Below are 26984 nucleotides of genomic sequence, written 5' to 3'. Positions count from 1 at the left end.
GAATGTCACGATAAATGAATCACAAAAAGTTGTCAAGGCATATAATATTTTTGATTCCATTTTAAAAAGAATATATGATGTAGCCTCTCTCTCTCTGTCTCTCTCTCTCACACTCACAAACATGTTTTCATCCATATTTATTTATGCAAATAGGTAATGTTCTGCTGCACCTAAACCAAACCTAAAGTTTGCCACTTTTATGACTTTATTTTTAAATACATATATATATTTTAAAAGCTGAATATTTTTCAATAAAAAAGCAATTCTAATTTCTTTATCAGTTTTAGTGGTGGAAAAGGGGGCGTGTAAAGCCGGCTCTCCTTCCTGTATATTCGTAAACCCCGCCCCCTTCGACCAGACGCACTTCTTTTCAGACATCACGCCACTGAGGAGACTCCGCCCCCCCGCCTTGCGCTCTCCTTATGAAATGAATGAGATTTGCTTTAATTCAGTGTGGAGCGGACGCTGTGGGCTGCGCACTAACACACTGCAGTAACACCGGGAAGTCGTCAGAGAGGGATACTCTAACATATATACATATATTTATAGTACATTTAAAAAACAAATAAACCTGTTGAGATGCTGTTGAGGAAAAGCTGCAGTCTGGTTTTGAGCTGCATTCTGCTCGGATTCATCTCTCTGCCTTTCAGCTGTAAGTATAATTAATCAGTTATTATTAATTATTACTAGAGTGCCTAAATATTATTCTGCATCTAATGAGAATTAAATTTCTATCACACATTTGTTCTGTAGCCTTATTATGATCACTGTTTCTCATTTACATAAGCAGCATTTGATATATAATATACAGTAATGAAATATGTAAGATTAAAAGTATCCTATACTTCTATTACTGCATGTTGATTGGTACATATTGATTTTTGGTAATTGTAGACTATATTCGGTTTTTCTACTTATTGATAGGTTATTCTACTTGTTGATAGTGAGCAGGGCACTAGGGATTAAATCTACAGAGAAGCTAGAAGGGCACTTGGTAGAATGCATACGTACGCCAAGCTACATATTCAGATTTTCATCCAAATCTAACCAATTGTTCCTTGGCCCATGGGTCACCTTTCCTCCAAATTTCATCCAAATCCGTTCACTACTTTTTGAGTTACGTTGGGAACAGGCAAAAAAAAAAAAAAAACTGGTTCTGCATACATATTTGGATCCTGGATTCATATACATATCCAGATTTGCACCAAAATCTATTCCGTTGTTCCTTGGCCCATGGGTCACCTTTCCTCCAAATTTCATCCAAATCCGTTCACTACTTTTTGAGTTAGGTTGGGAACAGGCAAAAAAAAAAAAGGCTCTGCATACATATTTGGATCCTGGATTCATATACATGTCCAGATTTGCACCAAAATCTATTCCGTTGTTCCTTGGCCCATGGATCACCTTCCCTTCAAATTTCATCCAAATCCGTTCACTACTTTTTGAGTTACGTTGGGAACAGGCAAAAAAAAAACTGGCTCTGCATACATATTTGGATCCTGGATCCATATACATATCCAGATTTGCACCAAAATCTATTCCGTTGTTTCTTGGCCCATGGGTCACCTTTCCTCCAAATTTCATCCAAATCCGTTCACTACTTTTTGAGTTAGGTTGGGAACAGGCAAAAAAAAAAAAAAAACCTGGCTCTGCATACATATTTGGATCCTGGATCCATATACATGTCCAGATTTGCACCAAAATCTATTCCATTGTTCCTTGGCCCATGGATCACCTTCCCTTCAAATTTCATCCAAATCCGTTCACTACTTTTTGAGTTACATTGGGAACAGGCAAAAAAACCCTGGCTCTGCATACATATCTGGATCCTGGATCCACATACCTATCCAGATTTGCACCAAAATCTATTCAGTTGTTCCTTGGCCCATGGATCACCTTCCATTCAAATTTCATCCAAATCTTTTCACTACTTTTTGAGTTAAGTTGGGAACAGGCAAAAAAAAAAAAAAACCTGGCTCTGCATACATATTTGGATCCTGGATCCACATATATATCCAGATTTGCACCAAAATCTATTCAGTTGTTCCTTGGCCCATGGGTCACCTTTCCTCCAAATTTCATTCAAATCCGTTCACTACTTTTTGAGTTACGTTGGGAACAGACAAACAAAGTTGGTGGAGGTAAATATCCCGTCATTCAGGTTTCACATGATGGACATAAACCATAAACTATGAATTTATGGTTCATATTTAAATATAAAAATTCTTTTCTACTTTTCCTTACTTGATGAGAATCACTGGGATTCACATTGACAGTTTTTATTGGTTTCACAATGACAGCATGTGCTGCATTGTCCAATCAGAAAAGAGCTCCTGACTTGCTCGCATTAAGCATGATGCATGGATAACTAGTGAGCGTGGTGGAGACCGGTTTCGCTGTCTCGGGTGCGGCGGAGTTGTTTATATAGGATCCATTCTCAGTAGAGCTTGCCTTATAACATCTCCTATACACGACACTATGCTAACGTGCATTATGTTGAAGTAATTTGATCCAAAATATTTTGACACTTTTGTGTGATTACGTTCATACTGTACGTCCTCAAGTTCAGAATGTTGCAGTTTCTGTCCATTTTTAGCAGTTGTTCTTAGCATCAGTTATTCCAACAGTTACTGTACCACCCAGATAATGCACTGTCATTGCTGATAAAGGGACACTACTCTCGCGCACTCTCGCTCTCTCTCTCTCATATGTTAAAGAAGTTGACCAACTTGTCTGAGCAGTGCTGCCACTTCAAACGGCATTCAAAGCATTTCTTTCTTTCGCTTAATGGACGTACAAAGAGACAGATATATACAAGCGTATACATGTATGCACTGCCATACAGAAGTTTTTAAACACTCTTATTTTAAATCCTCTACAGCAGTGCTTCTTAAACTTTTGTAGCCAGGAATCCCTGAAACTATAAAATAAACTCCATGGACCCCTCGAGTAAGATTTACTTTATGAAAATAATTTTAAAAATGTAAATGAGATTTTATGCAGAAATAGATCTTTCTGTTCAGGCCAATTACATTAGGTCTGAGTTGACTTTGGTGCTCGGACCCCTGAATATAATAACTTTGATCATGTGACATCATGGTTTCCACCAGTGTGTATATATATATATATATATATATATATATATATATATATAATCTCATTATCTCTAGCTGCTTTATCCTGTTCTACAGGGTCGCAGGCAAGCTGGAGCCTATTCCAGCTGACTATGGGCGAAAGGCGGGGTACACCCTGGACAAGTCGCCAGGTCATCACAGGGCTGACACAGACACAGACAACCATTCACACTCACATTCACACCTACGGTCAATTTAGAGTCACCAGTTAACCTAACCTGCATGTCTTTGGACTGTGGGGGAAACCGGAGCACCCGGAGGAAACCCACGCGGACAACATGCAAACTCTGCACAGAAAGGCCCTCGCCGGCCACAGGGCTCGAACCCAGACCTTCTTGCTGTGAGGCGACAGCGCTAACCACTACACCACCGTGCCGCCCTATTATTCCACAAAATCAAGTCGTACATGAGTTGACGAGATGCATAGTGCTGAGTTGGCTATAAGCCATGTATGATGGGATTGAGTGGAAAAACTGTTTTATTATATCCACATTCACCAGATTTTGAGAAACGGAGCATTTTTATTTTTATTGTTTGCAAATTCAATAAATAAAAACTTTATACAAAATGTCCAACAAAATAATTTCCGCTTAGAACGTAAACAAACCGGTGAAATGACTAACAATTTGTGAAAAATGCTATAATAATAATTCTTGAAAAATCAAAAAAGATACTTTTATTCCATATTTTGTTGCTTTTTTTTGTATTTTTAGGGGTTTTGTTTTTGAGTCGGTTCAGCAACACGCTCCACCATTTTGTTTTTCTCTACTCACGGTATATGAGCTGATAGCCTAGTAGTAGAGTAGCCAATCAGAGTGCACGATTGTTCATATCCAGTGAATGTGGATAGAATATATGGACCCCCTGGGTATGCTTCCTGGACCCCTGGGGACTCCATTTTGAGAACCATTGCTCTACAATGAGAAAAGCCAAGAAAGGAATGATTTTGGACATCTTGCCTTATTTATTGTCACACAATGAACACAGTATGATTTTTTTTTTGCTGACAGGTTTGATGTTTTCTCTCATGATGGTTACAAAGTAGGTTAGTGGAGCTGTTCTAGTTAAAAACAAAAGATGGTCTGGTTTTAAATTTACCTTGCAGCAGAGAGAAAAGCCAGTTGTCCAGTAAACACAGTGCTCATGCAAACCCATAAAAGGCAGAGGACGAAGCTGAGGAGAGGTTTGTAACGGAAGAAAAATGATAGTCGGACAGCTAAAGCATTACAGAAGTCATATTCATGTAAATGCTTTTTATACACATGGGACAAGGGAATTCTTGAAAAGGTCAATGGAAGCTGATATTTTCAAACATGTCTGTAATAATTGAGTGCCGCTTAGTGATTCTGCAATCACGTTATTGTAACAGTATATGAGTGAGTTTGCGTTTGCGCCCAAATCAAATCAATTTTTAAATCAGCCATATTGTACTTCTGAAGCAGAGCAGAGCGCTAAGTGAGTAGTCAATAGGATTATGGATTATTTTAGTGAAATGACCGCTGTAATGGAAAAGCTGTGTTCAGATATCGGATAGAGCACATGTCTCGTCTCGTAGCTCCTGTTGAATGCTCGATTCTGATTGGTCAGAAAGTCATGATTAATTTTCTATAACAGCAACTCGGACAGTCTTAATTAAAGGAGAACTGAAGTCATTTTTAAACTTGCTTTATTTCTTAATTAACATGTTATTCAATTACGTTTTCGGGTTTAGTAACCTTATATCGTGACTCATATTGGCAACTAATTGCAATTTATCGGCCTATTCGGTTTTTAGTCATGCTGAATTTAGCTCGTTTGGTCCGTGGCAGGCGTCGCTTATCCGCGCGATCGTCACGAGACTTCAAAATGTGAAGCGTCAGTTAGGTGTCAGTGCCGCCGTTTTGAAAACTGTTTTCCAAACGAAATATTGCACAAAAACGAGCTTAAATGACGATTCCTGCCGACTTTTTTCAAACTTTCTTGATTGCTGTCAAAACAAACAAAACTTCCAGCTTGATTACGTCAGCATTCGAAAGAGGGCACGCGCGTCTTTTGACAACGTTGGCAGATGTCGGTCACTTTGATTTCCGCTGTACGTTTTACTTCCGTCCTGCGATGTCTCGCACAGGTCTCAACGAATCTCGTTTACGGCCGTTGCTTTGACATATGGACTGGTATATTCCATAGCATATTTCAAACACTCATAACTTGCTATAGCAGTGACAAAATAGCGATCAAAAATGCATTCCTATATTTAATACAATGAGATAAATAGAATTTTGATGATAAAAAAAATGTGTCTTCAGTTCCCCTTTAATGTCATATAGTATAGTGAAGTTTGTTTTGAGGAGATGTTTAGTTCGCATTTTTGAAAAGTGTCTCCGTATCAGCGTTAGTGTAGCTCTGTAGCAAGCTTGCAGCTTGTTTTGTGGACATTCAATGTAACTAGAAATGGATAAAAAAGGGTGACACGTCCTTCTGTATTTAACAAAACTTGTAATTGTTGTTAAATTGCTGTAGTATAAGAGGAATAAGACACTTTGGGAGCAGCTGTTTTTTGAACATTAATCATCTTCAGGGTGGTAACATTAACAGCCTTGTGGTGTTTTATTCCTTACTTAGCCAACATGTAGGTTCGTTATGGTTGCCAAATTTGCAGGACACTATGATGCAACTTTAGCTTATTGCAATAAATTAGCTGCATAATTTCATACTTGGTGAATGGAAAAGCCACCTTTAAAGTCTGTGCACAGCTGATTTGTAAGAAATTGGGAAATTAATCAAGAATAATCTCATGCAGAGTTTTTTCCCTTGGGGGGAAAAAATGAAGGCAATTATTTCTCAAAGGTCTCAAAAGGGGGCAGCACGGTGGTGTAGTGGTTAGCGCTGTCGCCTCACAGCAAGAAGGTCCGGGTTCGAGCCCCGTGGCCGGCGAGGGCCTTTCTGTGTGGAGTTTGCATGTTCTCCCCGTGTCCGCGTGGGTTTCCTCCGGGTGCTCCGGTTTCCCCCACAGTCCAAAGACATGCAGGTTAGGTTAACTGGTGACCCTAAATTGACCGTAGGTGTGAATGTGAGTGTGAATGGTTGTTTGTATCTATGTGTCAGCGCTGTGATGACCTGGCGACTTGTCCAGGGTGTACCCCGCCTTTCGCCCGTAGTCAGCTGGGATAGGCTCCAGCTTGCCTGCGACCCTGTAGAACAGGATAAAGCGGCTAGAGATAATGAGATGAGATGAGGTCTCAAAAGTTATTCTGAGTTAGACGAGTTTACATGTTGGATTCAGCACAAAGCAGGGCTTCACCAGCATGGGGTTGTTGTAGTAAGTCTGCAAAAATGCCTCTTGTGGGATGTAGGTGGAGTCGGAAGGGTGTGTAAAAATAGAGAGAAAAATGCACTAGGTTCAGTTTTGACAATCATGGTTCTAATTCACAGCAGAACATTAAAATGTAATCCATGTATGAAGGGCAGGTTCAAGGTTAATGTTTTTTCATATTATGATCTTGTTTTGTATGAATGGAGGATGAATGTATGGAAATCCCCAAAGGTTTGTGGGAAAGTTTTGCTTCCAGTTTGAGTACAGCATACTCTGGAACACAGAGAAAAGAGAGCACGGTTCATGAATTTTCAATTAAAATAAAATTAGAATGAAAAATATACTGTACTTCACACACAGATGTTTGGACAATTGCCAAGCTTCCTCTCTCTCTCTCTCTCTCTCTCTCTCTTTTTCCCGGCTGGCGTCCGTAAATATAGTTTTGCCATGCAAATTATTGCAGGTAAGAAGAGAACGGCCTCAAAGACTGGGATAGTCACTGTATTTCCTGTATTTGACACAACAGGATAATCCTAGATTATTTCAGTAATGCAGATGTGTTTTTTTTTTTTTTACAATATTGCAACACAGTTCTGACGAATAGCCCATCTGTTGTAAGTTGCGAGACATTACAGGCTTTAGGAAACTGATTGCTCCAGCATCTGCTCAGTTCCCAGAATTCCTGATACAGTTCTCTTTCCCCGCCTCCACCATTGTCTGTGTAGATTTTGGATTATGCAGAACATCTTCTGAGACCAATGAGCAACTGGTGGTGTGATTACTAAACTCCTCCTCTCAGCATTGTCTTAAAGAGGCAGGGAAAAAATATGTCATCAGCTAAAGCAACAAAAGGTTTAAGATCATAACGAAAAGAAGAAAAACTAGAGCAAGTGGCTGTGTGGGTATGTTTTCCGTCTGAAAACGTACCCACATTTCTCCTTTTCACATCTACATCACATCATGATTTCACAAGCCTGTAGTTTGTTTGGGGGTTTTACACTCTCTCTCTCTCTCTGTCTCTCTCTCTCTCTCCATTTTTTTTTTTTTTAATGAAATAACATTCAGTAATTCATGTCAACTGTCACACCTGGCTACCTGGTTACATTATTACAACAGATGAAAAACAATTACAGGGCGTGTACAGGGTGCGTGTGAATGCGAGTGTGTTTGAACGTCATGGTCATCCGAGTGTACACACTGCGTGTTATCTGTTCAGATAAATTTTATAGCGCTTCCCTTGATTAAGGCTTGTGATGTTGTTAATCATTAAACATCATGAGACACTATCAGCTCCCTACCTGTTTTTTTTTTTTTCTCCATGGTTTTGCTTCTGATTTTTGGAATTTTACAACGTTTAAATTAAAGCTACATGTTTAAAGAGGCAAGTGTTTAAAGAAAGAGCAAAAAAACCCCAACTAAAGCAGAATGCTATAAGTGATTGTTTAAAGATGCAGTGTGGAATATTTAAAAGTCTTTCTAAACTGTTAATTGTATTATTTACAATCATAACTATTATTATTATTATTATTATTAGTTTCTACAGTATATCTAAGAAATTTCTAAATGTCTGCTTTACAATTCTGCAAATTGTGGTTTCTTCATTTAAAGCTTCTTAAATGCAGTTTTTCCGGGCCAGAAATAACTTTTACCAGCTCTTACACCATAACGACTTGAATTTGTTCCTTTTCTTTAAAAAGCATTAATAGTTTCAGCAGAGGGTTTATAACAGGAAGGGAAAGACTCATAACTGCTTCGATTGCAGTTCACCTTACAGACAGCAGAGCGTTGAAAAATGACAAACCGCCCCTTTAATGTTGCTCTGCTTGCTGTGTTGTAGGTGCTGCTACATGTAACGAGCAGCAGTTTCAGTGCGGCAACAAGAAATGCATCACAAGACGCTGGGTGTGTGACGGGATGGACGACTGCGGAGATGGAACCGACGAGCTCCCTGCTACCTGCAGTGAGTCACACGCACTTAATAACTACTGGTGTAGTTAGTTGAGTCATTGCACGTCTTTCTGAATTTCTATCCGTATTTAGCAATGACTCTCCTAACAATGACACATCTCTTGTCCAGCTGAGAAGAAATGCCTGCCGTCGGAGTTCACCTGCAATGGGAAGCCTGTTCAGTGCATATCCTCCAGGTGGCGCTGTGACGGAAAGGCCGACTGTGAGAACGGAGAGGATGAGCGGGGCTGCGGTATGCCATCACTCATGTGCCAATATCGTGTTGTTGTTGTTGTACAAGAGAATTATTTTGAATGTTTCAGTCATGCAGGTCATTTTGAAAGTTACAATTACTGTATAAACCAATATTTATAAAAGTAAATATAATTTCAAGCAAAGCTCTTTGAGAAAACTTGTAATGTTTAACTATTCAAAAACCACAGAAGCACTGATTAGTGGTCCACAGTTTGTTTGTTTTGTCCTGCTTGGTAATAACTTAAGCCTAGGTCACAACCGGACGTACAATTTTTTGGCCGTGCGATTTTTGGCGTTTCCCAAATCGCTGCGTTTTTTTTGTTCGTGGAGAAAGACGCATGTTGGCTGTAAGTTTGTCTTGCAACCTAAAAAAAACGTAAGCGCCCATAGAGTTTGTTTGACATGACAAAGAACCTCTGCGGCCAGTCTACGGCTTGAAAATCAGCATGTCACACGCGCGCCCTCCGTGCGTTTCTTGCGTTTTTTTGCACGTAGACCGGCCGTAGGAGCACGTACGTCCGGTTGTGACCGAGGCTTTAAGTAACATCATTCAAATGACTTTTTACGCCGTTTTGACTGGCTGAGCGAACTGCAAAAACTGCCTACAATAATGGTCTGTTCATGTGCAGTTACTTCGCATTTTTGTCAACGTGGCTCACTTCCTTAAATTGACAGACACTGAGTTGACTTATTTAATTGAAAGTAAAACCAGCAAAAACGCACACAAAAAAAACCTCGTTGTGCAAACTTTATAATCAGTATTTCAAGAATTTTTTTTGAATGATGGAACAATTGCTGAACTCGGTTTTCATAAAATATCGTGATTTGTTAGTGTCTGCCTTCGGCATTGGCAAATAATCGCTTGTTCGACACTAACAAATCATAATATTTTGTTCAACCTCATCCAGTAATTGCTTATTATTCTGTCCACATTCATTGGATATGAGCAATCACGCGCTCTGATTGGCGACTCTACGGTACTACTAGGCTATCAGCTCATATACCATGAGTAGAGAAAAACAAAATGGCAGAGCGTGTTGTTGAACCAACCGAGAACAAAATAAAAACTACTTGAAAACAAAACAACAAAAAATACAAAAAAAAATCAACAAAATAGGGAATGAAAGTGTTTGATTGGTGGTAAGAACGTGCCTTTTTAAAAATTTTCAAGTATTATTATTATAGCATTTTTCACAAATTGCTACTGTCATTTCACTGGTTTGTGTACTGTACATTCTAAGCGGAAATGATTTTGTCGGACATTTTGTGTAAAGTTTTTATTTATCGAATTTGCAAGAAATAAAAATAAAACTGCTATAGCCAACCCGGCGCTACGCACCTCGTCGACTATCAGCCCATGTACGACTCAATTTCGTGGAATAACTGTTACTTGTATGGAATAATTGAATTTTATTTCCTCTAAGAAACCTTCACCACACTTTACTCAGCTAACATTTGCGAGCTAACTGACGTGAACTGAAACACCAATACGAATAACTACATATTTACGTTACAGCATAGTTTTTTAATTACTGTATAATGCAAAACATATGTGATTACAGCGTACTTTCCGGAACCTGTGTAATTTATTTCACTGACAAAAGTTAATGTTAATAGAAATACTGATTAACTGGGAAATCACATGGGCTGCATGATATTAGTCACATTGATTGTACCTTTAACACCAGTGCTTAACCCTCACCTCATATCTCTCCTCAGCCCTAAAGAACTGTACGGCGGACGAGTTCCGCTGCGCAAACGGAGAGTGCATCTCTTCGTCATTCTTCTGCGATGAGGATGCTGATTGTTCAGATGGCAGCGACGAAGTGTCTTGCCCTAAGCCCACCTGTACAGCTGGCTCCTTCCAGTGTAATAACACGGTCTGCGTTCCGCAGCTGTGGGCTTGTGATGGAGACGTCGACTGCGCAGATGGCTCCGATGAGTGGAGTGAGCACTGCGGTCACAAACCGACACCCAGCTCCTGCAGTGGACAGGAGTTTCAGTGCAGTAACGGACAGTGCATCCACAGCATGTGGCGCTGCGATAAAAGCTTTGACTGCACCGACCGTTCAGACGAAGCTAACTGCAGTGAGTCAAAGTCTTAAAATCAATGCTTTTTTTTTTTTATTATACCACAGTAGGTAGTGAGGACAGACTGCTAGACCCTATGATATGTAATATGTACCTGCTACCAGTGAACCAGTGACCGATTATGTTTGTTGTGCTCTCTGTTGTGCTCCGGAATAGCTTGTTCCTGAAAACATTCGAATCACCCTTAATATGTTTGTTTTCTTCGGTAGCTGTGGCCACTTGCCGACCCGATGAGTTCCAGTGTATCGATGGTAGCTGTATTCCCGGCGTCCATCAGTGTGACGGCGAGTTCCAATGCAAGGACTTTAGCGATGAGAACGGCTGTGCCACTGGTGAGTGCATTTTCCAACACTGGTGTAGCAATATAGCCGACATCCTGCTTGTTATTAAGCGTCGCTACGAAGCATCTTTCTTCAAACGTTACTATTTAGTAAGAGTTAATATTTGATGTTCTTGTCTCCCTGCAGTGAGTAAATGTGAAGGCCCGGACACTTTCCAGTGCCGCAGCGGAGAGTGCATCAGCATCGATAAAGTGTGCAACAAGCAGCGTGACTGCAAGGACTTCTCTGACGAGCCCCTCAAAGAGTGCAGTGAGTGCAAACATCATTAATACCCTGTCCACAGTAGGGATTTTGTACCGATACGATACTACTTTCATACCCCAACACCTGTCCACACTAGCAACTATACCGGTACTGTAGCGGTATAACTGTATCGGTACGAAACCCACAAATGTATGGCTTTCGTACCGGTACAGTATCGGTACTGTAGCGCTTCGCTGTAGTGTGGACAGATGAAGTGGTTCTGTATCGATACAAATATAATGCGCATGCGAAAACGAAACGACCGTGGAGCTACATGGAGCAAAGAAAGGGGGAGGAGGGAGGGAGGGAGGGGGAAAGAGGCAGGAAGAGGGGGAAAAGGGAGAGAAAGGGAGGGGAAGAGAAGGGAAGAGGGAGAAAGTGAGGGGGGAGAAAGGGAGATTCGTTTTCTTTGTTTCTTTCTCAACTGCCTCGCGCGTTTTATACGAGTCAACTGAATAAATGACCACCAGAAATACAGACTGTACATTGACAACAAAAAGCACACACACGTTGTTTCATCCGCCATATTCTCGGAAGGAAGTTACTCGGTAACCACAGAAACATTTCGCGCACGCGCATTTCAACTACCGTGAAAGAAAACCGCAAACATTTCTCGCTAGTGTGGACAGATGCACTAAACTGTACCGGTATACTTTGTATCGACACAGTTATACCACTTTCGTACCGGTATAAGTGTGAACGTAGCAATAATCACCTACATATACACACACCAGAGTATCAGAATGGCAGCTTACTGGAATTCAGCATCACGCAGACAAGACCAAACAAAGCCTAATTAAAGCAGAATAAGAAAGAGAATGTTCTTCCGATGTCTGCTCAATTTAAAGCTGGAGTCAGCCCTTTTAAGCCAGAATATCTTTTGCAATATTTCGCAGAGTTCTGATTCCAGAAACTGTGAAGAAAATATCTGCTCATGATGAGAAAATCTTTGATCCCAGCAGTACAAGATGTTCTCTAAACAAGAGGCAAAAAAACAAACTGTGGGCCACCAACATCCAGCCAGTCAGAACAAACAAACACATCTTGACAAGTCTACACGGTTCAAAAAACTGTTTTACTGGGGTTCTTTCAGTAGATAAACGTTTTTAGCTTTCTGAATTGGTTCTGCTTGGAATTCGTCTACCTAATTCTCCCAGAGAAACAAACCATAGAACCCTAAAGCATTCTAAATTTAACCTATTTTTATAATACCGTGCCATTCAGTAACAGTTGTCTGTTAGTTCAGTAAGTCCCACTTCTTGCGTTAACATCTTTGTGCTTTGAACGGAATGCTGACAGGAGGGGCTGAATTTGTTTGAATTTTGAGTTTCAAAACAGCTGAAATTGTTGACTATAGCTTTAAGCAAAGGAGAAACAAAGAACGGAAAAGGAGAAGTCCATTTCGAAATGAACTGACTCGATTTTTCATTTGCCCTCTCCCCAGATATCAACGAGTGCCTTGAAAATAACGGCGGCTGCTCTCATACCTGTAATGACCTGAAGATCGGCTATGAGTGCCTCTGCCCTTCAGGCTACCGCCTGGTGGACCAGAAACACTGTGAAGGTAACGCCAGCGTTCAAGCAATCCAAATTAAACATTCACAATATAAAAAATAGCCAAAAAATTAGTCTAGAACAGGAAATGCTTCTTGAATAGAAGTCCTCTGCTTCAATCTTGCTCCATTTCCTGGTCTGTGATGCTTGATTGAGCTTGACAGCTAATAATCTGGGTTTTCGTGCATTAAAATTGGAACATGTGGAATCTTTAGCATTTGTATTTGACATCAAGTCTGTTTTCTGCCACAGACATTGACGAGTGTACAGACCCCGACACCTGCTCTCAGGTGTGCCTGAACCTGGTGGGCAGCTTCAAGTGTGATTGTCAGGAAGGCTATGAGATGGACCCCATGACCAAAGAGTGCAAAGCGGTTTCTGGTACGTCAGAAGCTTTCTCTTGAAATCCCCACAGTCACACCATAACACAGAAAGTAATTCTAGTCATTGATAATAGAATAGGAAGCTGAAGGTAAACCATTAAATGGTCCAAGCAAGAAGTAGCACATTGTTTTCTACTCTCCATTGGGAAAGTGGGAGAAGCTCGGTCAGTTTGCAACCATATGCTGTGACCCTTTATTGACACTTCTGCTTTTTCTGAACTGGGAAACATCATGTGTAAGGGAAGTGGTCACTCCATAGTAAAGACTGTTATTTGTGTGGTCACATACTGTAGTGATATAAAAATTTGTAACAAGCTAATGCACCAGAAAATTCTGGCACATATCATTATAACCATGTTCAAAAGATTACCTTGAATTGTACCTTGCCATATAATGTGAAGAATACATATTTATCTCTAACGTCTAGCATTTGTTTTCTTGTCCTGCAGATAACATTCCTTATCTGTACTTCACCAACCATCACGAGGTGAGAAAGATGACACTGGATAAGAAAGAGTATACGTGTCTGATCCCGCAACTGAAGAACGTGGTGGCACTCGATATGGATGTGTCCAGTGGAACAATCTTCTGGTCTGACCTTTTCCACAAAAAGATCTACAGGTCAGCGAGTTTATCACATCAGTTAAGGAAAGCAAGGCAGGAATTGCCGGTTTAGTGTCATTGGCAGAAAAGCTGTAGGGGTCAAGTACTAACACTGATGAACAAAATCATAATAAGAATTATAAAAAAACTTGAAGTGTGAATTTGTTTACCTGGTTCATTTTATTCCCTCGTGATTGGTCATCAGTGGGATTAATACAGTTTAGAATTTGACCCTTATGGTGCAGTTAAAGTAAATTTCTGGTTCTAAAACACCTTTGCTTGTTTCCAGCACTCCTATAGACAAGGCTGCTTATCCGGTTAACCACATCACCTTGATTGGCAGCCAAATCTCCTCTCCCAATGGCTTGGCTGTCGACTGGATTCATGGCAACATCTACTGGACTGACAGTTTCTTACAAAGCATTTCTGTGGCGACAAAGGATGGGTCCAAGCGCAAGACTCTTATCAACGAAGGCTTGAATAAGCCGCACGATATTGTTGTAGATCCAGAGCGCAAGTAAGCTCCTGTTAACATGCGATAATATTTTCCTCGATTTTATTGAATGTCATGAATAATGAATGACTCGATAGAGCAGCCTCAGGTTCTTTCCTAACACACCAGATCCAGTTCATCAGCTGACTATCATGTTGGTCATGAGCTGGATCAGGTTTGTTGGAAGCTGAGGAAACTCAAAACTGTGTGAGGACTGCAGTGGAGATCCTCTGGTCTATTAAGTTAATGGCTTGTGTATTTTATTGCCACTGTAGCTTCATGTACTGGACTGACTGTGGAAGCCCTGCCAGGATAGAGAAGAGTGGTTTGAATGGGGCAGATCGTACAGCTCTGGTCACTGACAACATCCTCTGGCCCAATGGCATCACATTAGGTGAGTAAGCAGTTTCAGACCTTATAAACAATGGCTTAATCATATGAATGCTCCATTGTAGGCTAGTTTTAAGTAAGGGTTTCAGTTGTCCACAACCACTGATCTGTATTGTATTTAGCTTTGCTTCTAAGCTTGTTGTGGCTTTAAAAGGATTAAATCCAAGACGGGTTTTTTGCTGGAAATGGTACATGACTGCCTAAAGTATGAATGTGCCTGTGTTTGTGTTTGTGTTCAGACTTGGTGAATGAGCGCCTGTACTGGCTGGACTCTAAACTGCACATGCTTTCCAGCATTGGTGTGGACGGTGGTTTGCGTCATACACTCATCGTAGACGAGTGGCAGCTGGCCTATCCATTTTCACTGGCTGTGTTTGAGGTGGGAGCAGGGGTTGAATTGGTGGGATTGAAAAAAAAAACCCCACACCAAACTGTAATCCATGCTGTTCCAAAAGTATCTACAGTAAACAAATCTATCAAGAGTAATTCAGCACAAAAGAAGAAAAAGAACCTTTGTAACATTTTCCGCTTTACCCCGAAATAATTCAAGCCGACATTTACTCCCTAATTTTCCACTTCCATATTTGGAAGAAATAAGAATTAGTAAGAACAAAGTCATCAACATTCATATATGCACATGTAATGTCATATATATTTTGTTTGCCAGCTAGCTAACCTGTCACATTTCTGAGAAAAATTTTAAGTCGTCTTTTTATGTTAATTTTTTATAGATTATTCATTGTTAACGTTAACAGCTAGCTAACATGAGCTAACCTGACAGGATTACTGAGAGGATTTGAAAGACATATTCATACATGTTTACTACATTATACACAGGGTAAACAAGCCAGCTAGCTAACATGAGCTAACCTAACAGGATTTTCGAGAGGATATTTAAGATTCATATATGATTATTATATTATTTACAGATGAAACTAGGTAGACAGCTAACATGAGCTAATCTGACTGGATTTCTGAGAGGCTTTTTAAAAACATACTCTTAAATTTTATAATATTTAAACCTAAAGCTAGGAAGCTAGCTAACTCGAGCTAATCTGACAGAATTTCTGAGACGATTTTTGAAACGTATTCTTAAATTTGATCATGTTCAAACCTAAAGCTAGTAAGCTAGCTGACATGAGCTAATCTGACAGGATTTCTGAGAGGATCATTAAAACATACTCTTAAATCTTACAATAGTCAAACCTAAAGCAAGTAAGCTAGCTATAGGTTTGACCTGACAGGATTTCTCAGAGGAATTTTAAAACATACTCTTAAATTTGATAATATTCAAACCTAAAGCTAGTAAGCTAGCTAACTTGAGCTAATCTGACAGGATTTCTGAAAGTAATTTTAAAACATGCTCTTAAATTTGATAATATTTAAACCTAAAGCTAGTAAGCTAGCTGACATGAGCTAATCTGACAGGATTTCTGAGAGGATTATTAAAACATACTCTTAAAGCTTACAATAGTCAAACCTAAAGCAAGTAAGCTTTAGGTTTGACCTGAATTTCTGAGAGGAATTTTAAAACATACTCTTAAATTTGATAATATTCAAACCTAAAGCTAATAAACTAGCTAACTTGAGCTAACATGACATGATTTCTGAGAGTAATTTTAAAACATATGCTTAAATTTGATAATATTTAAACCTAAAGCTAGTAAGCTAGCTAACTTGAGCTAATCTGACAGGATTTCTGAAAGTAATTTTAAAACATGCTCTTAAATTTGATAATATTTAAACCTAAAGCTAGTAAGCTAGCTAACTTGAGCTAATCTGACAGGATTTCTGAGACGATTTTTAAAACGTATTCTTAAATTTGATCATATTCAAACCTAAAGCTAGTAAGCTAGCTGACATGAGCTAATCTGACAGGATTTCTGAGAGGATTATTAAAACATACTCTTAAATCTTACAATAGTCAAACCTGAAGCAAGTAAGCTAGCTATAGGTGTGACCTGACAGGATTTCTCAGAGGAATTTTAAAACATACTCTTAAATTTGATAATATTCAAACCTAAAGCTAGTAAGCTAGCTAACTTGAGCTAACCTGACATGGTTTCTGAGAGTAATTTTAAGACATATGCTTAAATTTGATAATATTTAAACCTAAAGCTAGTAAGCTAGCTAACTTGAGCTAATCTGACAGGATTTCTGAAAATAATTTTAAAACATGCTCTTAAATTTGATAATATTTAAACCTAAAGCTAGTAAGCTAGCTGACATGAGCTAATCTGACACGGTTTCTGAGAGGATTATTAAAACATACTCTTAAAGCTTACAATAGTCAAACCTAAAGCAAGTAAGCTTTAGGTTTGACCTGACAGAATTTCTGAGAGGAATTTTAAAACATACTCTTAAATTTGATAATATTCAAACCTAAAGCTAATAAACTAGCTAACTTGAGCTAACATGACATTATTTCTGAGAGTAATTTTAAAACATATGCTTAAATTTGATAATATTTTAACCTAAAGCTAGTAAGCTAGCTAACTTGAGCTAATCTGACAGGATTTCTGAAAGTAATTTTAAAGCATGCTCTTAAATTTGATAATATTTAAACCTAAAGCTAGTAAGCTAGCTAACTTGAGCTAATCTGACAGGATTTCTGAGAGTAATTTTAAAACATGCTCTTAAATTTGATAATATTTAAACCTAAAGCTAGTAAGCTAGCTAACTTGAGCTAACATGACATGATTTCTGAGAGTAATTTTAAAACATATGCTTAAATTTGATAATATTTAAACCTAAAGCTAGTAAGCTAGCTAACTTGAGCTAATCTGACAGGATTTCTGAGAGTAATTTTAAAACATGCTCTTAAATTTGATAATATTTAAACTTAAAGCTTGTAAGCTAGCTAACTTGAGCTAATCTGACAGGATTTCTGAGAGGATTATTAAAACATATTCTTAAACTTTACAATAGTCAAACCTAAAGCTAGTAAGCTAGCTAACTTGAGCTAATCTGACAGGATTTGTCAGAGGATTTTTAAGAAATTCATAAACTCCACTTTATTTAGTAAAGGATTGTTTTCCTAATGATATTCTATGTTTTTGACCTTGGCTCTTATATACTGTGTGACACAGGAGAAAGTGTTTTGGACGGACGTATCCAATGGAAGCATCCTGAGTGCAAATCGTCTGACGGGAAAAAACGTTATGAAAGTAGTAGAGAACCTACTGCATCCCAAGGACATTGTGCTGTACCACAACCTTAAGCAGCCCAACGGTGAGTGATTTAAACCGACAGTCACAGCAGAAGACCTCCACATTGTTTGTTTGCCATATCTCTTTAACTGTTGGTTTGCTGTACAGGTACGAACTGGTGTGAAGAAGGGAACAATGTGAACGGTGGGTGTGAGTATTTGTGTCTTCCAGCTCCACGGGTGAATCACTATTCCCCAAAATATACTTGCACCTGCCCTGATCACATGATCCTCGGCCCTGACATGAGGAAGTGTGTGGAAGGTACGCATGTCATTTAATAAAATTTCTCAGCAAGGCAGTAATTTTCATGCATTTGCATATTTCTCAGCGTAACATCAGTGTTTTTTTTTTTTTTTTTTCTCACACAGATTAATAGAATGGTTTTGTGAAGAACCAAATGCACACTGTTTTTGCCTTACTGTCAGTGTGGTCAAGAATTGATTGGTGTACAATGTTTGCTTCTTTAGCTTGAGGCCAGTGTAGCTGATGTGATAGAAGTCTATCTTTTTCTTAAACAGATGTCTCAAACAACATCACACAGACTTGCTAATGTGCTTTAGGACAGATTGTAATATTTAAAACTAAACAAAACTCGACTTGAACTCTCTAATGCAATTTGGATAGCCATGTTGAACACCGAGAATGATTGATTTTTTTTCCCCCCTTACATATGAGTGCAATGCTATGCAAGATGTCTGAGGAAGGGAAAAAAATTGAGGGTGGAATTGAAGCAGAAATCTGGAAGTTATATAGATTATAATAATATACATACACTTAGAATTTGTAAATACAGACCTGTTACTTTATTATTAGAAACATTACATTACGGGCCCGTCCACACGAGTACGCGGCCTCACCCAATATGCTGTCGTTTTGAAAAAAATCTCCGTAAACACGGTGTCGTTTCCAGAAATATCTGCGTCCACACGGATTCACTGGAAACGACTCAAAATGCTGTAGTACATATGCCAGGCCTGTATGTGGCGCTGTGACGCCGCCACACCAATACACTAAAACCGGAAGAAAAGCCATGGAGCATGCGTATAAAGGTCACGCGCTGTTTACAAACAAGCTCATAACACGAGAAGAGGACGATCATGGCCAGCGCAACTCTGAGAGGAAGAGGAGAGTCTTTTGTGTGGACTGACAATGAAGTGAAACTTCTACTTCGTGTCACATTGGACATTTCTGCAGTACGAGCACAAGCCTGTAGTCCGCCATTGTTGTTGTTATGACGCGTCTAGCGGCGGCGGCTGAGGTTAAAGGTTAGAGAGGCGGGGCTTATACGTCATCGTTTCTGAAAAAAATCCGCATTCGCCGTCCAGACGACTCCGGGCTATCCGGCGTTTTAGGATTTTCCCACTCTGGGACTCGTTTTCAAAAAATACCGGTTTCACACCTCGAAAAAGCCAGATCTGTCTGGACGCGAGGCCGAAATGATAAAGTATTTATGCGGATTCGACAAAAACGTACTCGTGTGGACGGGCCCTACATTTATTGCTCCAGAAACATAACATTACATTAATGGCATTTAGCAGACACTCTTATCCAGAGCAGCGTACAACATACCCAGATCAGCCTGGGGAGCAGTTGGGGGTTGGGTGTCTTGCTCAAGGGCACTTCAGCCATTCCTGCTGGTCCAGGGAATCAAACTAGTGACCTTTTGGTCCCAAAGCTGCTTCTTTAACCATTAGACCATGACTTCCCTGAGAAACAAGAAATTGTGATGTTTCCTAAAAAATGTTTGGTTTTCAAGCAATGTAACACTGTCTTCACACATTTGTTCACACAGTTGTAAAGCCAGTAGCAACTACAGTAGCGATTCCACCTCCAGTTCCAGCTGGTACTACACCAAAACGACCTGCCATTCAAACCACCACCAAAAATCCCATAAAGTCAACCAAACAACCATCCAGAACTCCAGGCTCCATGACTTCCTTACGCGCAGCTGGGTCTCGAACAAACGTCTCCGAAACCAAGGGTGAGATCAGTGCTCGTGAAGGTACCAAATACTTTCTAAATATGCATGTTGTATGCTACACAGCTTCATGTCATGTATTATGTGTGTCAGTATGGTTTGTATTGATGTGCTTCTTCTTTCTCCTGTAGGTTCAAATGATGTGCACGTTGCAGTCACCAGCCCTTCGGAACACTCTGTCGCTCTCTATATCTTCCTCCCTATAGGTCTGTACATTACCTATATACAGTACAGTACTGTGTGTATATATACAGTATGTATATGTATGAGAAATAATGTATATTCAATTTCTATAATTTCCCCCTTATTTCTCATGCTGCTTAGTGGCAATATGCCTGATTGCACTCGGTGCCGTGCTGCTGCGGCGTCACTGGAAGCTGAAGAACACCAACACCATCCACTTTGAAAACCCTGTGTACCAGAAAACTACAGAGGACCAGGTGCACATCTGCAGGAGTCAAAGCCAAGACGGCTACGTCAACCCACCAGTAAGCTTACATAACGTCTCATTTAAACATCCCAAGGCTATTAGATATCCTGCTGAGATTTATTGTAAAATAGCACAGATTTGAATTATATTACTATTTATGGTAATACAGCAATTCTGTTCAGGTATATGTTAATGTTTTATTTATTTTTACGTACAGTTGTGGTCAGAAGTTTACATACAGTGACATGAATGTCATCTTGGATATGAATGACATGGCAATATTTGGGCTTTCAGTAATTTCTTTGAACTGTTCTTTTTCTGTGGTAGAATGATTGGACAGCATACATCTTCAATTAAAAAAAAACACTAGAATTTGGTGCACAAGTTTTAATTTTCTTTGAGTTTTCTGAAATCAACACAGGGTTAAATTATACATACAGGGTCAAAAATTTACATACGCGCACTTAGATGATTAATTCAGAGGTGCTGAAACTTCCAAAATGTCTCTTATCTTGCCAAGGCCGAGGTCTCTTAACTTCCTGTTAGTGATGATGATTGACTACAGCTGGTAGCTTCTCTGTGCCTTCATAAAAAGGGTTTGTTTACAGCATTCATTGGACTGACCAACACACAGTAAAATAGGAATGTCCAAGGAGCTCAGTGCAGATCTGAGAAAGAGGATCGCAGATATACACGACTCCGGAATGTCTCTTGAAACCATTTCTAAACAACTGCAAACTCCAAGATCAGTTCAAACAATTGTATCCAAGTTATTGTGAGGTGTAGTCACTTTGCCAAGCCACTTTGCTTCAAGAAAACCCAAGCTGTCACCCTCAGTTGAAAGGAAATTGGTTTGGATGGTCAGGAACAACCCGGGAACCTCCATGGCACAGCCCTGCCATGAACTGGAAGCTGATGGATCACTGTCTACAGTTCAGATCACCATGGACTAAGAGGCTGCTATCCAAGAAATAACCCCCTGCTCCAAAATTGACACCTTCAAGCTTCACTAAAGTTTGAAGCTGACCATACAGACAAAGAAAAATCCTTCTGGAGGATAGCTGTATGGTCAGATGAGGCAAAGACTGAGTTGTTTGGCCACAATGACCACCATGTACAGAGGGACACTGTACCAGCTGGTGGTGTTGGTCGGATCATCATGCTCTGGGGCTGTTTTGCTGCCAGTGGAAGTGGTTCATTGCACAAAGTGGATGGAATAACGAAGAAGGAGGACTACCTCAGAATTCTTCAGCATAAACCATCAGAAACTTGAACATGACTTGGGAACTACAACAGGACAATGAACTCAAACACGCATCAGAGCTGGTTGTGGAGGATAAAGCAGGCTAACATTAAGCTTAAAACAAGTCCTGACTTCAATCCTATTGAAAATATATGGACCGTGCTTATAAGTCGAGTCCGTGCCAAGAAAAAAAAAACAAATTTAATTGAACTCTACCAGTTCTACTATGAAAAGTCATAAAATATCCAACCAGAATTCTGCCAGAAGTTTGTTCATGGTAAACAAAAATGTTTGGTCAAGGTGAATCTTGCGAAGAGACATTTTACCCAAATATTAGGTGTGCTGTATGTATAATTTTGACCCTGTGTTGATTTCAGAAAACCCAAAGAAAATTAACTTGTGCACCAAATTTTAGTGTTTTTTTTTAATTAAAAATGTATGCTGTACATTCTCTCTCTCTCTCTCTCATTATCTGTAGCCGCTTTATCCTGTTCTACAGGGTCGCAGGCAAGCTGGAGCCTATCCCAGCTGACTACGGGCGAAAGGCGGGGTACACCCTGGACAAGTCGCCAGTACATTCTGCCACAGAAAAAGAACAGTTCAAAGAAATTACTGAAAGCCCAAATATTGCCATGACATTCATATCCAAGATAACATTCATGTCACTGTATGCAAACTTCTGACCACAACTGTATAACAGTAAGATACTTGGTCTTAAATCACGTCAGAGAATCTGCATGACATGACTGAAAAAACTGGATGTCGTCGTTTAAAGCATCCTCTTTCTCTACTTGTGTCTCTTACTGACATTTTCTGTAAAACTCATCCTCGCTCTCTCACTCTCTTGCTCTCGTTCTCTTTTTCAGCATCAGATGTTATGTTTGGATGAGGATGAAGATGTTGCATGGTGGTTCTCTCAGAAAGACACAAACAGCTTCACAGGAAGTCAAATCTGAAGAACGAGTGGGACTCCAAAGGTTAGCAGGCTCTTTAGATGCTGCTCATATGCTTTGAGTTTCTTTTCTTTTCTTTTCTTTTTTTTTTTTGCTGCACAAATCTGAATGTGAAGGAAAAATCCACAGCACAAAGCGTTCTTTTCCTCAAAGTACGGACACAGAAGAATGTCATCACCATGATATATGAAAAAAAGCCACTAAATATTTTACAATATCGACGCTTTCAGACCAAAGTCCTGTGCGATGTTACAGCCATCAGATTTCCGTGCTCATACCATTTAACAGCACATCTTGCAGCCAAACTTTACTAAGATAGGAAGTAAGATTAGATCCAGTTAGAATCTAAACGAATATGAAGAACCTCATCAACACTCTTGGCTTGAAAGAAGATTGTGTATTTTGGTAAAACTTTTTTGAGAAGCCCTGCAGAAGGACCGCATGACACATTCATAAATTAATAAGAAGCAGAATGCAGGTATGAAGCTATGAAGAGCCCTTACTGCATATTGATGGAAGTATATTAAAGGGATACTTTAGCGTTGTTTGGCGTCATCCCCTTCCACCAGGTTTATAGCATATGTGTGGTTACCATACTCAAGAATTATAATTTCTTTGTCCTGAAAAGAGAACAGAAAACCTGTTTACTCGAAGGGACCTCTTATTATGGAACAGACTTAAAATGGAAGGGCAGTTGCTGAATTGTGCGGTGAGAAAACAAATCGAAAACAAAATTACAGTAAAGGCACATACATGTCAACCTTTGGTCAATCAAACCTGTATAACCAACCTCCAAAATCCTTATTTCCCTTATAAAATCCGTATAAGATGCAAATTAAAATAATTTACCTAAAATTTGAATGATAATTAACAATGATATATCCCAGTTACTTTTTATTCAATATTAATAACAATAAACCTTCAGAATGAATACAAAGCTCCAATGTTTGACAAAAACACAGTGTTATCAGCGTAGTTACGAAGGAAATACTTCGTTGTTTGGAGACAGGTTTCACAGAGCGGCTATTATGCGCGAGACTTCATATTAGCCACAAAGTCAGGAAAATCTGTTCATAAAATTACGTTATAATGACCAAATACAATGAAAAGTATTTTTTCAGTCTCACCTGTGAAAGGTAATCCCATGTGATCTCGTTTGGATGGTAAACCTGTTGGTACAGTTAAACGCAGCACATGAATGAGGCATCTTTATTCTCGGCTACTGTCTAGACGCTATACCAGAGACGGCTGAAGAATCTCCACTTTGCCCCATCCAATATGGCGGCGAGGATGACGTATGATTCTATGCAGAAGGCGGCGTCTATGTTTATATGTCTATGACTTCCCGGTTGGCGGGATTCTCGCAATGCGGTGTGTGCATGATCAAAAGTGGAACGAAGTCTCGCTACCACAAGATAACGCGCGATTTCATAAGACTCTTTACTGGCTGTCTGTGGTGTACAGTACGTTTGTAAATGTTATGCGTTCTTTTATCATCGTGGGAATTGATTATAGCTCTAAATAAATATTGAAGTTTTTTTTAAAGAATCCGTATAACTTTATTTATACGCCCGTATACTACGTTTATTGAATCAAATCCGTATAAAATACGGACATTCCGTATAGGTTGACATGTATGAAGGCATTATACAGATTCAGGACTTAATTTACAAATACTCTTGATAGAAAAATTCACAAAAATACTCTAGCTGATAAATGTTAATCGACTGCCCTGACAACTGCCCTTAGACCTCTATTATAAACATGTAGGGAAACAGAAATTCGTTGAAATTCTTGTCCACGGTAATCATATGTCCTTATGGATTAGGTTCGAAGACTATGTTGAATAATGCTGGAGTATTCCTTTAATGGTGTGTGTGAACATTTGCACAGTGTAAATGACTGATTGTCCATTGTTCACTAACGAATGTGTAGTGTTTTTATTCGAGCCATTGCTGGGCTTTACACAAAAGTATTACCTGCAGATGCTGAAGGTTACTTCTTTGCTATGTGAAGGTTTACCTTTGCCTTGCGTGACTATTTTTTCGTACATGTTAACTTCCTGAACGACGAACTAGATTACAGTACGAAGTTGTATTGCAGTCTGAAGCGAACTGGTATCGAAATTAAAGTCGTGACGCGTCCTGAGCCATGACCGCTTTTTATACGACGGTCATGACACTACCGTGACTTGTTGGCAAGACAGGTCATCTTTCCAAAGAACTATTCAGGGAGAAATTATTTAAAAAAAAAAAAAGTCGATACAGGTTTGCCACGCTGGCATTTTGCACTTGAAGAGAACAGCTTGTTACCTCTTGTTGAAGAATGCAGACAAAACAGAAGCTTTACGATATTTGATACCATTGAATGATCAACAGCCTGTTAGCGCTTGTGCTTTCGGATATTTATGTGCCTGTACGATGCCAGCTGTAGATTAGTTAGATGTGTGGCTTATCTGATTGTTCTCATTTGTTTGAAACAAATGGATGAGTTGCTGCCTTAATGCTCAGGTTTCGGAATGTTCACAGAATAACTGGCCAGTGCTGGGTTTCTCAAAAGCCTCTTAACGCTAAGAGCATCTTAACTAGGAGAGAGACTGTTCATTGTGCTGCTCACTCTACCATTTAACGATGATCTTTGTGCTGCGATGCTTTTGGGAAATTCAGGCCAGAATAATACAACCTGATAGCTGTAGCATATGTAAAATGTAAAAACTTTTTTTTTTTTTGTGGAGAGTAGTTTTTAAAATGATATTTAAGACATTATTTGAGTGTAATCAACGTCAAATCATGTACATTGACTACGCTGCTGTTTTTTTTGCACACTCCGTGAATCTCTATTTTGAAAGATTGCAGTTCTTACAGTAGATGAGATCATAACGTGAAGTAAATGTAAAATGTGTACATAATGCCTGTGTATATACTGTACGTTTTCTGTCACTCACTGTTTCTTAAGTTTGTATAATTTGTTTGTATATTTAAACCACAGATTTTGTAAAGAGGGAAAAAGTGCTTTATTTATTGTACCATATCGATATAACGTGTCATTTAGTATTTTATAGTTTCTTTACTATTTACAGAAGACAAGCATGTTCTTGTAATACTTGCACTGTTATAGATGGATTACATGACAGCATATCTTTATCAAATTTAGTTTTGGCTTGTAACACCACGGTCTTCAAATGATTTTAATATTGTGCTTTTAATATTATGTTTAAGTTACACTTAGACAGTTCCGGTGTAGTTATTACCTAGGCACTGTAAAAATACAGATTTGATTCTGTAGGCATGTTACAACTCAAAGATTATGTAGGACGTTTATAAAAGTCAGACGTTATGAAATGAGCAGTTACGTACACGAAAGTACTTACATGATACATTCATAATTGTAAGATGTGCTACTATAATCCATCTGTAACAGCACGAACGTTGTAATTACAAAACATGATAATTACTCGTGTTTAATTTTATGTGTAATATTAATATAAAATGGGACCAAAAAAATAACAGCGCACTATACTTTTAAAATGAGCCATGTTACCGTCATAAATGTCATTGTATAAATGCCATCAAAAACACTTCTTCTTCTATAAAAATCACACAATTTAATTGTTAATTACAATGTTTGTGCCTTCTGATAATCATACCAGGCCTTACCTAAGCAGGAGGGATTATTATTATTATTATTATTATTATTATTATGTTGTTGTTGTTGTTACAAGAGTTACTTTTTACTGAGGTTTGTGTCCTGGGGATTCATTTGCTTTAACAGAAAGATTAGTCTGTTATAGTCTACTAGATGTTAGCTGTAGATAAGAGTATCTGAACGGTTCAAATGAAGGAAGCAAGAGCAACAGTTGCATGGTGTTTATTTTGTGTTATTGTTAAATAAATGTTATCTTTTAACCTGACTTTGTTAATGTCTGAATTTATTTCGTATTCATGGTTCCTTGAAGGCAGAAATTAATTTTCCGCATTTTGCATTAATATATGAACTCAAAGACCACTTTATCTGATCCACAGAACTGGTAAAATGACCTTAATCCTTTACTCCAGTAAAAGTCCAATCACTTATTTAAATAAACACTTGGGTAAACAATGAAGTGCAGCTTCGAAACGTAGCACTCAAATTATAGTAGAACAGTCTAAACTCACCCTTTTAGTCTGTCGTTATTGTCAGTTTCTGGCCACGCTATTATTGTCGGCTAGACATTTTTGATTGGTGGACTGTTTTCCAACCAAGCAATAACATTAATGTGCTGTTATCTTTCATTACTTGTTAGCAACAGTAATCTTGGCGCTCCAGTGCAAAATGAAAGAAGCAAAAGCCGGACAAAAATCATGTCTTGTCTGGTTAACTAAATTTGTAGTGATTATAATGGATTGATGATATTTAACAATTATTCCACGAAATCAAGTCGTACTGTACATGAGCTGATAGCTGAT

At 39.0% G+C, this 26984-nt stretch overlaps 1 protein-coding gene across 2 annotated transcripts; it reads left to right on the top strand.

The window, feature by feature from the left end:
* The first annotated feature begins 463 nt into the window (after positions 1-463).
* Positions 464-26449, top strand: ldlrb (low density lipoprotein receptor b). Of its 2 annotated transcripts, none has more exons than XM_060918890.1 (18): positions 464-652; positions 8264-8386; positions 8504-8626; positions 10348-10716; positions 10929-11051; positions 11187-11309; positions 12748-12867; positions 13110-13238; positions 13690-13861; positions 14133-14360; positions 14612-14730; positions 14966-15105; positions 17816-17957; positions 18044-18196; positions 19728-19916; positions 20045-20119; positions 20238-20401; positions 22453-26449. In XM_060918890.1, the coding sequence occupies exons 1-18, from the start codon at positions 580-582 to the stop codon at positions 22540-22542; spliced, it is 2655 nt and encodes an 884-aa protein (XP_060774873.1). In that variant the 5' UTR covers positions 464-579; the 3' UTR covers positions 22543-26449. The 2 variants fall into 2 exon arrangements, with proteins under 2 accessions (XP_060774873.1, XP_060774872.1); XM_060918889.1 differs by having other exon boundaries at positions 19728-19937.
* Positions 26450-26984: the final 535 nt, after the last annotated feature.

This window comes from Neoarius graeffei, chromosome 4 (assembly GCF_027579695.1).
Source record: "Neoarius graeffei isolate fNeoGra1 chromosome 4, fNeoGra1.pri, whole genome shotgun sequence".
Lineage (NCBI taxonomy): Eukaryota > Metazoa > Chordata > Actinopteri > Siluriformes > Ariidae > Neoarius > Neoarius graeffei.
The sequence above is the reverse complement of the archived record's forward strand: the minus strand, read 5'-3'. Positions and strand labels throughout refer to the sequence as shown.